The sequence below is a fragment of the Chlorocebus sabaeus genome, chromosome 25 (assembly GCF_047675955.1).
Source record: "Chlorocebus sabaeus isolate Y175 chromosome 25, mChlSab1.0.hap1, whole genome shotgun sequence".
In the NCBI taxonomy this organism is placed as follows: Eukaryota; Metazoa; Chordata; class Mammalia; order Primates; family Cercopithecidae; genus Chlorocebus; species Chlorocebus sabaeus.
The window spans coordinates 45794584-45806598 of NC_132928.1; the positions used below are offsets into that span (position 1 = coordinate 45794584).

The following is a 12015-nucleotide window of genomic DNA, read 5'->3' on the forward strand; positions in this document are numbered from 1 at the left end:
CATTCATCTCAAAACATTTTCTAATTTCCCTTGTGATTTCTTCTTTGACCCATTGGTTTGGAGTGTATTGTTTAATTCTCCATTTCTGAATTTCCCAAGTTTCCTTTTGTTACTGGTTTTTAATTTCATACCATTGAGGTTGGAGAACATACCTTGTGTGATTTCAATCCTTTTAAGTATACTGACACTTAATTTATGACCTGTATGGTCTTTATGGTCTAAAAAATGGTATTTCTTAGAGAATGTCTCATGCACACTTGAAAGTGTGTATTTGGCTATTGTTGGGTGTAGTGTTCTATAGATGTCTACTAAGTCTGATTGTTTTAAGATATTATTCAAGTTTTCTGTTTCCTTGTCTTCCTCCTGCCTAATTCTATTATTGCAAGTGGGATATTGATGTCTTCCCCTATTATTGTTGAGTCATCTATTTCTCCTTTCTGTTCTTCCAGTTTCATAGTTCTGAGGTTCTGTTAGGTGCATATGTATTTATAATTGTTATGTCTTCCTGATGGATTGACTTTTTTTTTTTTTCTTTTTGAGATGGAGTCTGGAGTCTCGCCCTGTCACCCAGGCTGGAGTGCAATGGCATGATCTTGGTTCATTGCAAGCTCCATCTCCCAGATTCACACCATTCTCCTGCCTCAGCCTCCCAAGTAGCTGGGACTACAGGTGCCTACCACCACGCCTGGCTAATTTTTTGTATTTTTAGTAGAGACAGGGTTTCACCGTGTTAGCCAGGAAGGTCTCAATCTCCTGACCTTATGATCCACCCTCCTCAGCCTCCCAAAGTGGTGGGATTACAGGCGTGAACCACCGTGCCCAGCCAGGATTGACTTTTCTGTCATTAAAAAATGTCGTTCCTTGGTTCTAGCATGAATTTTGTCTGAGATTTATTTTGTCCAATATTAGCATAGCTCTGCCAACTCTCTTGTCATTGCTGATTACATGGTATATCCTTTTCTATTCTTTCTTTTTTTTTTTTTTTTTTTGAGACGGAGTCTTGCTCTGTCACCCAGGCTGGAGTGCAGTGGCCGGATCTCAGCTCACTGCAAGCTCCGCTTCCCGGGTCTACGCCATTCTCCTGCCTCAGCCTCCCGAGTAGCTGGGACTACAGGCGCCCACCACCTCGCCCGGCTAGTTTTTTGTATTTTTTTAGTAGAGACGGGGTTTCACTGTGTTAGTCAGGCTGGTCTCGATCTCCTGACCTTGTGATCCGCCCATCTCGGCCTCCCAAAGTGCTGGGATTACAGGCTTGAGCCACCGCGCCCGGCCCTTTTTCTATTCTTTCACTTTCAACCTATTTTCGTCTTTTAATCTAAAGGCTGCCTCTTGTAGACACTACATGGTTGTATTAATTTTTAAAACTCACTATGCCAAATTCTTCCTTCATTGCAGTGTTTTATTCATTTGCCATCACTACATTTTTTTCCAGATTCTTAAGTTCAGCCAGAGGTGAGAGACTAGGGACTTTTCAAGTTTTTCCTGGGCATGTGGACAGCCCTGAATATGCCTGGGGTCTTCTAGATTCTCAGGGATATTTTGGAGCAAATCAAACTCCCTATGGACCTCTTATTCCTCGGTTTTTCCTTTTAAGTTTTTTGGCTGGCTTCTTGTTAGCATCAACTGATAATCCTGCTCACACAAATGTAATGTTAAACAGTTGTTGCTCATGGGTTTTGACAAATGCCCTGTGGATAGTACTGTTCACAGAAAATGAACTCTGAGCCAGGTCAAATCAAGACAAGCTCTGAGAACGTAGCTTTTCAAGGAGCTACTAGACAGGTTGAATGAAGATTATTTTCTGGGGGCAGGTCTTTAGGGGAGTCTCAGTCCATTTTGTCACTGCCAGTAGTGCTGGGTTGGTGGAGTTTGCAGCTGTCATAGTTGTGAGGCTACTGGTTTTCAAGGCTTTTGTAGGGCTGGGGGGAACAGGTTAAGATTAGGGCAGCTGTGAACTTCACAAAGCTCACTGTGTTAACAGAGATTCAGCTGTGGGTCTGGATCAAACACTCCTTGGATTATTGCAATACTTTAGCTAATTTCCATAGGAGTGTACTTATTAAACATTGTCAAAAAACTGATGATACTTAGAACTATGTTGGGCACTATGAGGGATACACAAAAATATGATACCCTCTTGTCTTCCCAGACCTCATAATACTCATAATACATTAGCCTGGAGGAACTTGTAAGGAATAAAGGGAAGCCTCTGGGTCTTTGTCTGTGTGGGGGAGGGGTGTTTGCAGAACTAACTCTCTCTTTCTCTGGCCTTTGTGGTGGGGACCTTTGACTTGTTAATTTCCAGACGTGTTTTCTGTGATGCAGGGCGCTCAACACAAGCCAGCTGAAGGCACTGAATATTGAAATGCTGCCTGGCTATCGAGATCCCTATTCCTCCAGGCCTCTAACGAGGGGTGAAATCGGCTGCTTTCTCAGCCACTACTCAGTCTGGAAAGAGGTAAATAATGCTTTATTCAGATAGCAGTTTTATGACCGAGGAGAAAGGAAAGCAGGCTATCGCAGGTGAATTAGGGCCAGATATAAAATGAGCCCGCAACTGTTGTGGAAGTGTGTGCGAGAGCTGCTCCTGCCTTGTGTCTCCCTCTGACCCAAGACTAACAACAAATGGGCAAGGAGGAGTTGCTTTGGTGCCACTTGGGATGGGGACGGGGAGACACCCATATCCTATATGCTACACTCTTATTAATTCATTCTCATCATGAGCAGGAATGCCTTCTATTCTACCTATTATGACGTCACTTATTAAGTGATTTTATACAAGAAATCACACAGAAGTCATGTGAGGTGGGTTGGGAAGGACAGACCACTTTTACCCAAGAAGAAATTATTAAGTAGCTTGTCCAGGTAAGAAGTGGCAAAGCCAGCATCATCACTAGCCATCAGAGAAATGCAAATCAAAACCACAATGAGATACCATCTCACACCAGTTAGAATGGCGATCATTAAAAAGTCAGGAAACAACAGGTGCTGGAGAGGATGTGGAGAAATAGGAACACTTTTACACTGTTGGTGGGACTGTAAACTAGTTCAACCATTGTAGAAGACAGTGTGGCGATTCCTCAAAGATCTAGAACTAGAAATACCATTTGACCCAGCCATCCCATTACTGGGTATATACCCAAAGGATTATAAATCATGCTGCTATAAAGACACATGCACACGTATGTTTATTGCAGCACCGTTCACAATAGCAAAGACTTGGAACCAACCCAAATGTCCATCAATGACAGACTGGATTAAGAAAATGTGGCACATATACACCATGGAATATTATGCAGCCATAAAAAAGGATGAGTTTGTGTCCTTTGTAGGGACATAGATGCACTGGAAACCATCATTCTCAGCAAACTATTGCAAGAACAGAAAACCAAACACCGCATGTTCTCACTCATAGGTGGGAATTGAACAATGAGAACACTTGGACACATGAAGGGGAACATCACACACCAGGGCCTGTTGTGGGGTGGGAGGAGCGGGAAGGGATAGCATTAGGAGATACACCTAATGTAAATGATGAGTTAAGGGGTGCAGCACACCAACATGGCACATGTATACATATGTAACAAACCTGCATGTTGTGCACATGTACCCTAGAACATAAAGTATAATTTAAAAAAAGAAAAAGAAAAGAAAAAAGAGGTGGCAGAGCCAGAACTGGAAACCCTGTCTTACAGATCAAGACATATCTGGAGGGGGTATTGGTGTGTGGGGTTCCTAATAAACAGTTTCCACAACCAAACAGAAAGTCCCTGAAGAAAGGCCCCTTGAACACTTTCTCTTTTAATGATCCAGTCTATGCCTGCCTTTGTTTTCTTTAAACTTTAAGTAAAATGTCATTAAATAGGTATAAAATAGATCAAAAGATACAGCTCAGGGAAATTTCGCAAACAGAACAACACACCCATGTCAATCAGTACACAGATCCAGAAGCAGGTCACCAGCATCCCACAAGCACCCCCTAACCCCGTACTTCCTTCTAGTCACCAGTCCCCAAGGGTAGTCACCATCCTGACTTCTAAAGGCATTGAGTAGCTTTACCTTTGTTTGTGCTTTCCTATATATGAATGGAGCCATGCAGTATGTGGACTCTCCCAACATGGCATTTAGGAGATTCACCCATAATGTTGCATTTAATTGTGGATCATACATCCTCACTGCTGTGAATATGCCACGGTTTCTTTATCTATTCTACTGTTGATGGCCGTTTGCTTAGATTCCAGTTATGAATCTAAGCTACTAGACTCATGACTTTTTAATACTCATTTACCTAATAAAAATTGGGTATCAAGCTTTTCATAGGGTATCTTCCTACTGATGACTTTTGCAGGTAATTGATCGAGAGCTAGAGAAGACTCTTGTAATTGAAGACGATGTGCGTTTTGAGCATCAGTTTAAGAAGAAGCTAATGAAGCTGATGGATGACATTGACCAGGCTCAGCTGGACTGGGAACTAATGTGAGTGACAAGATGATCTTATGAGAGGGCTCTGAGAGGCACTCAATCCTTTCCAATGGGCAGAGAGCCCCACCTCCACAGCCAGTAGAGATACAGCTTAAGCTTCTACTTACCTAGTTTTCTTTCCATAACTGTTCTCAGAAATAAAAGTGGGTAGAGGTTAGCCGCTGGATTTTGCATCCTTCTACTCTTCAGGGTGGGAAACTGTGGAAGACTGTGTGAGACCTGGAGTCTGTCTGCAGATCAGGAGCCTTCAGACAGAACCAAGGTGTGGCACTGAGCACTTACTTAGGAGCACAGCAGAAATCCACCCTCAAGCAACGTGGCACATGGAGTGGATGTGAAGCGGGAGGAGAGGCCATTTATTCAAGCGCAAAAGTCCTGTGTCATATTTAAGCCTCAGCTCCCAGGACAGCAGGTTGCCTCTGCAAGTTCCGAGAAGTTGGGAGGTTAGAGGGTCAGCCAGGGAGCTCCTCTGTTGAAAAATGGGGTTGCACAAACATGGAGAACATGGACAACTAGATTTGGGGAAGGGTCTGAGGCTGACGCAGGAAAACCAGGCTCACCAAGTGAGTGCTGGCTCTGAGCTGACATTTAGTTAATGTTCTTTGTCTACTGTCTCTGGGAATTGAGCGGCTTCTACTTTTTTCTTCCCTTTCCTTTCATTTTTCCTCTCCCTCTCTCCCTCCCTCATTTCCTTTCTTTTTTTTCTTCCTCCTCTGCCTCGTCCTTCTTTCTCTCTCTCACTTTCTTTTGAAAACAAATGACACTTTCAGTTTCTCTCCAATGAAGCAGAAAGTTCCCAAGCATTGTGTTTGCTCCCAGCTGTGTGTCAAAGGCAATTCATCAACTCTGAGCCTGCTTCTTTTTTTTTTTTTTTTTTTTTTTTTGAGACGGAGTCTCGCTCTGTCGCCTAGGCTGGAGTGCAGTGGCCGGATCTCAGCTCACTGCAAGCTCTGCCTCCTGGGTTTACACCATTCTCCTGCCTCAGCCTCCCGAGTAGCTGGGACTACAGGTGCCCGCCACCTCACCCAGCTAGTTTTTTTGTATTTTTAGTAGAGACAGGGTTTCACTGTGTTAGCCAGGATGGTCTCGATCTCCTGACCTCGTGATCCGCCCGTCTTGGCCTCCCAAAGTGCTGGGATTACAGGCTTGAGCCACCATGCCTGGCCTGAGCCTGCTTCTTTGGAGCAGCTGCAGCAGAGGAGCTGTCCCTGCTCCTCCCACCCACAGGGGGTATTAACCATGAGCCCAGGTGGAATACTTGTTCCCTCAGAAAATGGGCCACTCTGAGCTCAGAAGAAACCTAACAATGGCCCAACTAATGCATTACTGTGTAATAAGAAGACACCTGCGCCCTGTCAGATTTCAATCATGCGGTCATGTGGTTAGATCTGGCATTCTGCACAGTCCCTTGAGATCACTGTTTCTTCCTATATCCTCTGGAAGTTGCTGCACTTCAGCCTTTCTCAATGGATGGCTCCGCAGCCTATGGTTAAGGCCTCACAGGCCTGGAAGCTGTTTGATACCTGTATGACTTGTATAAAGGCAACTTTCACTTAAGCCTCATAATCACAGAAGACAACCCAGGGAATATAAGGTTTAGAGCTGGCATACGTTCCTGTTCACATGTAGTTCGGTGGGTGCATTTCTCAGGACGAATTACCAACAGATCCAAGAAGGAAGAACAGTTGTCTTGATAAGGATACAGGAAAAGAAAAACATTTTCTAAATTTCACAGATTGTCAAAATATCCCCTTAAAATCTATTATATAGTCTTAAAGAACTATAACAGTTTTAAATTGTACCTGTCATTTTCTAAAACAAAAAAGAAACAAATGTTACTTCAACCTGAAACATGAAAGGTAATAAGCTGTTCGTGATTGCCACATTACATTTTTCCAGGAAAAGAGAATAATAAAAGGGAAGAATAGAACAAGTCATTGGAATCATCGAGGGAGTGTTGTTCAATAGAAATATAATGCAAGTCACATATGTCATTTTCAGTTTTCTAGTAATCACATTAAAAAGGTAAAAATAAATTAGGTTAAATTAGTTTTAATATATTTTATTTAACCAAATATATCCAAACAGTATCATCATTTTGGTATGTAATTAATATTTTAAAACCATTAATGACATAGTTTATCTTCTCTTTTTTTGTACCAACTCTTCAAAATCTGGTATGTATTTTACACTTAGAACACATCTCAATCCAGAAGCTAAATTTTCAGCTGTTAAACTGTAGTCCTACCAAAACAATGAACTTGTTTTATGGAAAAAATAAATATATTTCACACAGCTTCAACATTTTAAATTAAATTAAGTAAAGTTAGAGCACTGACTCAGTACCTCTGTCACTCTAGCACCTCTCAAGTGCTCGATAAGAGTTTCCCTTTCAGTGGATGAGATACGAGAGAAGCTCAGACTCCATAATCTGAAGAGACAGTGGCTGGGGATATATGTTTGTTGTCCTCAGAAGAACTGAAGGTTGAACATAGACTTGTTCTACAAATCCTGGGATGCTTTCACTAGGGGAAATTCCTTGAATGTTGAAAGAGTTTGTTTTAGGGCAAAATAGAGGAAGTATTGCTTTACCTGGCAGGCAAGAAGGAGGCAACTCCTCAGCTTGCTCCGGTCAAGCCCAAACCAATAGGCTCCAGACAAAAGTAATGAAGCACAGATCCATGGGTAGACTAGGGAAGATGGGAGTGGCCAAAGGTGCATCCCGCGTTGTAGAAGTTGTTCATGGAGGACAGAAAGTACCTGAGGGGTCTTTCTCTGAGCAGCATGTCTGGGAGGAAGCCTGGCCACAGCTGGGCGAGTGTGACGCAGGAGAATGTCTGTCAGGAGCTGTCATTCATACTGCCCAAAAGGAACCCCTTAGGGCCGCTCTTGGGTTCCCAGAACCTTCACTGCAGACTGATTCCCCCAGCTTATTTGGTCCTGTGTTTCCCACCAGCACTTGGAGCGCTGAGCAGAAGGCATCCAAGGCTGACACTCTGGGGACCTGAAGACAGCAGCCTCAGGATTCTCCCATCTGGCCTTTTTTTGTGCCTTTCCAACCTCTGTAAACACAGCTGGAAGCCCCATCCCATCTTTGAGAAATTATCTGAAAGATCTTTTAATCTTAATACATCTTACTTTCTGTCTTGAAAACAGTCCACTAGGCAGGAATAGTGGGGGTGTTGATAAATGCAGCCAGCAAAATGGCCCCAGTGATGGCAGATGGCAGTCATGACTGGTGATTGGATCCACTTTAGGATGTGATACATCATTTAATGACAGACAAGAGTCAGTCCAGGATTTCAAAGGTATCTATGTAAACCAAAGCTGTTCTCCATCCTTATCATGGCATAATAGTCAAGGTGGAATTTTTCTCCTCTGCTGTTTCCTTATAGTTATATTGGTAGGAAGAGGATGCAAGTAAAGGAACCAGAGAAAGCCGTGCCCAATGTGGCAAACCTGGTCGAAGCCGACTATTCCTACTGGACCCTGGGCTACGTCATCTCTCTGGAAGGAGCACAGAAGCTGGTTGGAGCCGATCCTTTTGGGAAGATGCTGCCAGTGGATGAGTTTCTGCCAATCATGTACAACAAGCATCCTGTGTGAGTCTCCCTGAACTGACTGCCTTCCCTTAAGTACAGCCTCTTCATGAATTATGCTCTCCATTTCTGGCAGTACTTGATATTTTCTAAAGTTGTACTGCTTTCCTAAATGATCTTTTCATAATTATGATTAAGAGAGCCTAACTCAGATGATTATCCCTTTGTACAGATGGGAAGGTGAGGCAGAGATGGTGAGTGTCCTGCCCAGGGATTCTTGTAATACCCAGTTTGTAGTTGCACTGAATGTAATGTGCTTGGTCCCCTCCTTGTCTTTGCTCTTCTTATTTCCATAACCTCATACACCTCAAGGTGAAGGTCATCTTCCTAAGCACCTCAAAATTTCCAGTTCCTTTGGTTCAGGTCATTGTGTGTACTTTTGGCTAGGCAGAGATACCCATTTTTGAAGAGGTCACAATCTGGTCAGGAAACCCAACTCGTGAACAAATCATCGCGATATATTTTGATTCCTGCAATCACAGGGATGTATAAGAGGTTCAGAGAGTGTGGACCTGATACCTGAGCATGATGTCCATGGAAGAAGGGCAGTGTGATGCCCAGGAGCTTACCCTGACCTAGCACTTATCAAAAAGTGTGGCAGTTAATGGTTTACCTGTCAGTCTCCCCAGTAAACTCTAAATACCCTTTGGGGCAGGAACAGTCTTATGCCTCTGTGTCCTTAGAGCCTAGTCTAAATGCTACACATAACAGCAGCTCCTAAATCATGAATGAATGATTCCTAAATTCATTAATAGAGCAGCATAGGTTCTAACCTTGGCCCCTTCTCTCAGTTGCTGGGTGATCTCTTCACTAGATGGCCTTCATTTTAGTGTTGAGATTTCCTATGCTGCCACCAGTTCATTTTGTCTCTTGTCCTCAGTAAAAATGGAGCTGTTTGCCTTCGTGTATGTAACATGTCAGAGACTGACTTTATCTCTGTGTCCTGGCAGAAACATGGAGGTCAAACCATTATCCCCTAAACAAAAGGGAAATTACTACATTCAGATGTCATCTCATATACTCTGCGCAGGAGCCCTGGGAGGGAGGCCAAGTTGTCCGCCTCCTTTACACCTGCTGGAGCCGGAGTGGTGAGCAGGGAGCTAGCGCACAAAGCCAAGCCTGCATGCCTCCAAGCCTCCATGTGCCACATGCCCCATCGCTGCTGTCCAGATCTCGGGTGCCTCATTTATTAATCCAAGAGCAGGACATTTTTTGTAAAGTGATCATAAATATTTATCATTATGGTCTAACAGGGCTTGCTTTTTAACTTTTGGAGTCAGACCTGAAATTCATCTTTTAAACTAGTCTATCCAAATACATCAGAAATATCCTGACCTTTTTGCTTGGGAGCTTGTCTTTGGAAAGCTTTTAAAGAAATCTTTGTGTTTGTAGGCTAAAGTGTTTCACAAATGACACAATTTAAATAATGAACTCATGACAGTTTAAGAGGTAACCAGCAGGGCTCCTTCATTCTTTGTCCCTGTTCCATAAGTCTTCTTTCCACTCCCTCATGTGTCCGGCCACCTTCTCGTTTTCAGAGCTGAGTACAAGGAGTATTACGAATCCAGGGACCTGAAAGCCTTCTCTGCAGAACCCTTGCTCATCTACCCTACGCACTACACAGGCCAGCCGGGGTACCTGAGTGACACCGAGACCTCCACCATCTGGGACAATGAGACAGTGGCCACTGACTGGGATAGGACACATGCCTGGAAGTCCCGGAAGCAAAGTCGCATCTACAGCAGTGCCAAGAACACAGAGGCCCTGCCACCGCCAACCTCCCTGGACACTGTGCCTTCGAGGGATGAGCTATGAAGCCTTCCTGGGGGTGTGACCCACATCGGTTCAACATCCTTTGGTTTTTCTAAAGGGCTATTCATCCGTTTGCTCCAGTTTTCTGTTTTGTTTTTAGTGGTCACAGTCATCTAACCAAAGTGATCTCATGTGATAAATCGAAATTAGCGTATTTTTGACAGTGGAGGGAAATAAGGAAATTCAATACAAATTTCCCAAGATGGCTACAAGACAGGCTTTCTGGAAACTGTTAAGATAAACTGCAATCCAGACACCTAATTCTTCAGTCCACTACCCATGTGATACTGATTCCCACATTAAGGTTGAACAACATGGCTCAGAGTCTTGTTTAAGAGAAAGTGATCACCAAGCTGTCCCATCAGCGAAGAGGTAGTCAAGGCAGCCAGGCCAACTAGACCCACACTTATTGGTCTAGCTGGTCCATTTTATGTGACAGATGGGACCTTGAAAACGCCAAACCAATTGGACAACCTTCATTGGTCTAGTTTCTCTGTTTTATATGACATTGAAAACTTGTGTATGCAACGTTTGGGGGACAGGAATCAATCACTTAAAATCATATTTATTTGGCTTTTTATTTTAAAGGATTCTGTCACGAGCCTTATTGAAAAGTCGATTTTTTAAAAAAAACTTAGTCCTTGTTATCCAATAGGGATGGGTATTTGGGTCTGGCTGAGACTTGGCCTGTGACCATCATGACAGCTGGAGCTCCCATACAGAGGTGACCAGTTTGCCATGTGGATATAATTTAGTAGACATTTGACAGTTTGTGTAGGTATTTGAGGGAAAAAACTCAACATTTGGCTTTTTTTATTATGGCCACTTGGGTCAGGATGCTCTATTTATAAAGATAAATGTAATATATGAAGGGTGAGGGCTGGCTGTGCGTCCTGCCCTGTCCCGGGTTTGTGCGCTGCTACAGAGCTTCACGCTCTCCGCTCCACCCCTTAGCCTGAGAACCCACCGCAGGTGTGAGTTCTATGAGTCACTGCTAGGAGACAGAGCACATTTTCAGGCCAGCAACTATCCTTGCCAGGGTTTTTCTTTATATTTTGAATTATTTGTTTTGCAAAATGTGGCGAAGACATTGTCTTTAGGATAAGGCAGAGAAACAGATGTTGCAGACTCCACAGCACCCAGGGGAGAAGTGGGTGTGGACGCATTGGTTCAGCAATCTGATTCTCCTGAATTTCCCAGCCAGGCTTTTTCAGGGAGGCCTGTGGATGGGGGATTTGAACTGTTTGGAAACAAATGATTCTCTATCTCAGGTGAGAAACCTGGTCAGAAACAAAGGGCTGGTCAACTGATTTAGGCCAGCAACCAGGGAAGCTCTTGGAATCAGAATCCCGGCAGACACCCTTTCTCAAAAGATATCCCCTGAGAGTCCTTTCTGCTTTCTTCACAGATTGATTTTATGTAAAATGCAGAGTTGGACTACACGATTTCTTCCCACTCCACAATCTGTCATCCTAGTATAGATCCTGGTGGTTTTCCTCAAGTTTATGTTCTCACGCCCTCAATCTATAAATTTTTGTCTCCAGAAAAACCCTCCCAGGCATCCCATACAAGCACCATTCCTCGTCAGTGTCCATGCACCATGCAGCCATATGGGGGGCCGTGCACACCCCAAATCCTGAGCTTCACAATTAAACTCATGGGGAAGGCCCTTCAGAGCAGAGCCCACAGGCGGGTGGTGTTACATACACAAGCTTAGTGTACGAGTGTAAGATAAACTTTAAACCAGACACGTAATTCTTCAGTTCACTGCCCATGTGATACTGATTCCCACATTAAGGTTGAACAGCATGGCTCGGAGTCTAGAGAAAGTGATCATCAAGCTGTCCCATCAGCAAATAGGTAGTCAAGGCAGCCAGGCAGCCTCACCTCCCCACGCGAGGGGCGGGTCCCCAGTTTAGGACAATAGGCAGCTTGCCTTCCACCAGACGCCAGCCTCGGCCTTCCTTCCCAACTCACTGTGGGTACCGTTCTACGCTGACCAGCAAGCCAGGCCGCTGAGGAAAGGGATCTCGCCCAGCTCTAAATTGTGCCGCTTAGACTTAGCAGTCAGTGTGACTTCCTTTCCCACCCACCCCCAGAAAAACAGAAAGCGCATCTGGGG

The 12015-nt window shown here is 44.0% G+C and overlaps 1 protein-coding gene across 1 annotated transcript in view; it reads left to right on the forward strand.

Annotated features, from left to right (window-relative positions):
• The window catches only part of COLGALT2 (collagen beta(1-O)galactosyltransferase 2), a 102597-nt gene extending 91178 nt beyond the window's left edge, over window positions 1–11419 (forward strand). The window contains exons 9-12 of the mRNA XM_007989209.3: window positions 2326–2458; window positions 4349–4476; window positions 7878–8084; window positions 9620–11419. Of these exons, the coding sequence (XP_007987400.3) occupies window positions 2326–2458; window positions 4349–4476; window positions 7878–8084; window positions 9620–9896 (745 nt within the window). The 3' untranslated portion in view covers window positions 9897–11419. The remainder of the gene's footprint in view (window positions 1–2325; window positions 2459–4348; window positions 4477–7877; window positions 8085–9619) is intronic.
• Window positions 11420–12015: the final 596 nt, after the last annotated feature.